The following is a 3,589-nucleotide window of genomic DNA, read 5'->3' as shown; positions in this document are numbered from 1 at the left end:
ATGGACAGGCTTCAACAAGTAATCGAACGTGGCAATGAAGATGAGCTATATCGCTTGATTGAGCAAGAGGCAGATCTCTTTGATCGTACATTTGAGGACCCCGTCGCAAATACTCCACTCCACGGCGCTGCGGACATGGGGCAAACTCAAGTGGCCATGGAGATGGCCATCTTGAAGCCGTCGTTCGCTCAAAAGCTCAATCGAGGGGGTCAAAGCCCTATGCACTTGGCTTTGCGAAAGAAGCATTATCGCACCGCAAGGGCACTAATGACCCTCAACCCCGAGTTGATCCGAGTCCGAGGACGAGGTGGGATCACCCCTTTGCATTATGTCGCTGGGGAAAAAGGAGACAATGAGGAGGAGGTCCAGGCGCTCCTGGAGCTCTTGGCTGAATTCTTATGCGCTTGCAAATTATCCATCGAAGACCCGACAAGCCGATGCAAGACTGCGGTTCACATTGCCGTCAAGAACCACAACCTCAGAGCATTCAAAGTTTTGCTTGGATGGCTTAAGCGAGTTTATCTTAGAGAAATCTTGGACTGGAAAGACGAAGATGGTAACACCGTCTTACATATTGCTGTTTTAGAAAGGCAGCCCGAGGTATGGTTCTTTGATTTCATGGTTGTTCTTGCTTTCATTATTTGATCCTTGAATTTAACATAATCTAATCCAAGAACAAATACTATGATAATGAAATACCAGGAGTTGAAAGTACATGGATTTGGAAACATTGATAGAGACGAGATTTGAACTATGTTTTGTGTAACGGTATATCATATAGTATTATGATATTTTCCAGTAAGCATCCACCTAGCGATTGACACTTGATGTTACAGTATGCTTTTGTAAGCTGTAGAAGTGTCCATAAATTTGCTTGCTAGGAGTAGTCCTGTGCAAAAACAAGAAAATGATCAATAAAAATGATTTGTCTAGTGAAATGATAGATTATAGGCGATTATTGTGATAATTGAACCGTATTGAAGCCTCCGCGATAAAAAAAAATTTAACACGTCCATTTATACATCAGCCGTGATTACTAATACATATTGTCACGATATTATGCGACTTCGGATCTTTTTCTATTATAGAATTTAATTGTTGGAAATTTCAACCTCAAGTGTTTGCCGATAAACTTTGTGACAAACCAATTTGTTAAGCTCATTATAATATTGTGATGAAGTCCTACACTTTTTATGAAAAATCATAATCATTAGCACTTTTGCGAATTCGCCTATGTTTCTGCTCGCGTGCGCACTTCCTAGCTATCACGTAAATAATGTTGGGTGAGATGACGAAATCCCCCTTTTTAAAAACATTCGAGACTTCATTACATGGGTTGAAATGGTTGCATTTGATAAATACGGTTTTGTCTCCATGGTACATCCGTCGTTGCATCACTAGCATCGCTCAAACTTGTATGGCATGAGCTCACTTTGTGCGCATGGTAAAGCCAGCGACAAAGCAGTGGTTGCAATTTGAAGGGAACTTCATTTTGTTCTCCTTGCATTTCTTCCAGATCATCAAGCTGTTGATAGGGCATGTCAAAGTAAATGCAAAGAACTTTCAGGGTGAGACCGCGCTGGAAATTTTCCAAGCAAATCCTAGTGGCGATCCAGGTCTTGCGAAGAGCTTGCGCCGCTTAGGATGCCTAGCAGGACTTTTTAGTCACAACGTCCCTCTGTCACAGTTTTTAAGCGTGGAACCAACCCTCTTTGAGAAGCTCAAACTTCAGTTCCGCTACCAAGATGAATCCGCTCGCAACATAGTCCTTTTAGTGGCAACCTTGGTTGCGACCGCCACGTACCAAGTCGGGCTCACTCCTCCAGGAGGATACTGGGGGGACAACACTTCAGATCCCGCAGCCAATTCCACCGTTGCCACCTCCAATTCCAGCAGCGTTGCCGTCGAAAAACCACATCAAGCTGGGAACATTATCCTGAACGGCTCGAAACTAGACCAGTTCATGATCCTCAACAGTATGGTTTTTTTGGTCTCCATCCTCACAATCTGGATCACCGCTGTTCCCCTATTGCCCCAAACTATCCTGGTTTACCTGTTATCGTTATTTGCCGGTTATTCCTTCCTCTCTACCACTACAATCGAATTCCCGAAGTCCGATAAGACCCTAGGAGGTCTCATAGCGGATTGTTTCATGATCCTGCTGGGTCTCGTGTTGGTGGTCCCCCTGTTCTGGTATACAAGATACGGCCAACGCGCAGTTGGAATCGACGCCACAAGGAGACGCGTCGGCAGCCTCCTAGAGCTGAAAGATCGGAAATAGTTTGAAAGTATTATTCACTTTTATTTTTTCTCCCGTATGTAATAGAACCCATGTCTGTATCTAGTACTGAGGTTTTCAAGGACTAGACTCTGTTTGTTAGTTGCATGTACTGGACTCATCTATCAATTCCTTAATCCTAGGACAACTTTAAACTTGCTTAAAGTTCAGGACTCTCAATTTTTTTTTTCCCCATATGTGGGCAAAGGCACAGGCAAAAAACTGCGTGATATGAGAGAGAGAGAGAGAGAGAGAGAGAGAGAGAGAGACAACAAATTAATACGTTGGTTACCTTTTTTCTGGAAACTAAACAAGTAACGGAAAACAGAAATATTGGGAGTACAACAAAAGGTTAGATAAACCTTAAAAGAGAAACTTAGCTCCAAAGCCTCCAATGGTGTCTTCCAATAGAAAATAAGATATCTTGGCGCTCTTAGAAAATTGAAATAATGAAGAAAATCAATTCAGATATGTATAATGAGTGAATATCCTAAATTAACGTAATTAAAGAAGGATATACCGAATACCAAAATCCAAAATTCACTGATAGAAAACGTAAATCCAAACTTGAGGTGCCCCACATCATTCTTCCTTGGTTAGGGAAAAAGGCTGGACCTCGAGTTTAAGAGGTCGAGTTATCTAATTAAGCATTATCTACTATGACTCTTGGAATTTGGAACCAAATCCGCGAAATCGATCGGTATTTCTTACTTGAAAAAAAAGCATATATACTATGATCCCCTTTTCTCTTCCTTCTTTATCTTTCTATCTAATTATCTTTTTAAATCTTTCTGAGTTTCTTTTTTGGTCGATAATCTTTCTGAGTTTAAAAAGTACCAATTATGTTCCTTCCAATCTTTTTGCACTTTATGGTTAATGTCAGATTTTATTGAAGCTACAGCGTATCATTAGATTTAGTCTACTTTTATTTTACTCTTCACAATCTAACATATTTATTTTTAGATTAATATATTTTGATTTTTATATTGTTTTCATTTCTTTATTAAAAATTCTTTATTGTCTCGATTCTCTTTTTTGCATCGAAATAATTACGACCACATCTTATCTTGAAAAAATTATGCTTCAATTTTGTTTATATACTTAGCGAATATGGTGAGGTAATATCATTTTTTTATCTTAAATATATTCTATATCTCTAAAATTAATCCTAGTTAGACACTAGGCCCGCCTCAAGCATGGGCACTTGTGCCGAGATCCCGAGCCCGACCTTGATGGACTCGATCCCAAGGGAAGGGACATGGGAACGAGCATAGAGGAATCACGCCCAGCATGGACGGACTCAAGCCAGGC

At 40.5% G+C, this 3,589-nt stretch overlaps 1 protein-coding gene across 1 annotated transcript; it reads left to right on the top strand.

Moving 5' to 3' along the window:
* LOC115732981 (ankyrin repeat-containing protein BDA1-like) lies at window positions 1-2,440 on the top strand. The gene is made up of 3 exons (XM_048283624.1): window positions 1-600; window positions 1,517-1,568; window positions 1,617-2,440. The coding sequence occupies exons 1-3, from the start codon at window positions 1-3 to the stop codon at window positions 2,279-2,281; spliced, it is 1,317 nt and encodes a 438-aa protein (XP_048139581.1). The 3' UTR covers window positions 2,282-2,440.
* The last annotated feature ends 1,149 nt before the right edge of the window (window positions 2,441-3,589 follow it).

This window comes from Rhodamnia argentea, chromosome 8, assembly GCF_020921035.1.
Source record: "Rhodamnia argentea isolate NSW1041297 chromosome 8, ASM2092103v1, whole genome shotgun sequence".
NCBI lineage: Eukaryota > Viridiplantae > Streptophyta > Magnoliopsida > Myrtales > Myrtaceae > Rhodamnia > Rhodamnia argentea.
This window is presented reverse-complemented; position numbering and strand designations above follow the sequence as displayed.

Bases quoted from the DNA above. Each gene is read 5' to 3' on its own strand.
- LOC115732981 (XM_048283624.1), top strand. From the start codon at position 1: ATGGACAGGCTTCAACAAGTAATCGAACGTGGCAATGAAGATGAGCTA. The intron at 601-1,516 runs GTATGGTTCTTT...CATTTCTTCCAG, and splicing joins TTTTAGAAAGGCAGCCCGAG to ATCATCAAGCTGTTGATAGG. The intron at 1,569-1,616 runs GTGAGACCGCGC...GTGGCGATCCAG, and splicing joins AAATGCAAAGAACTTTCAGG to GTCTTGCGAAGAGCTTGCGC.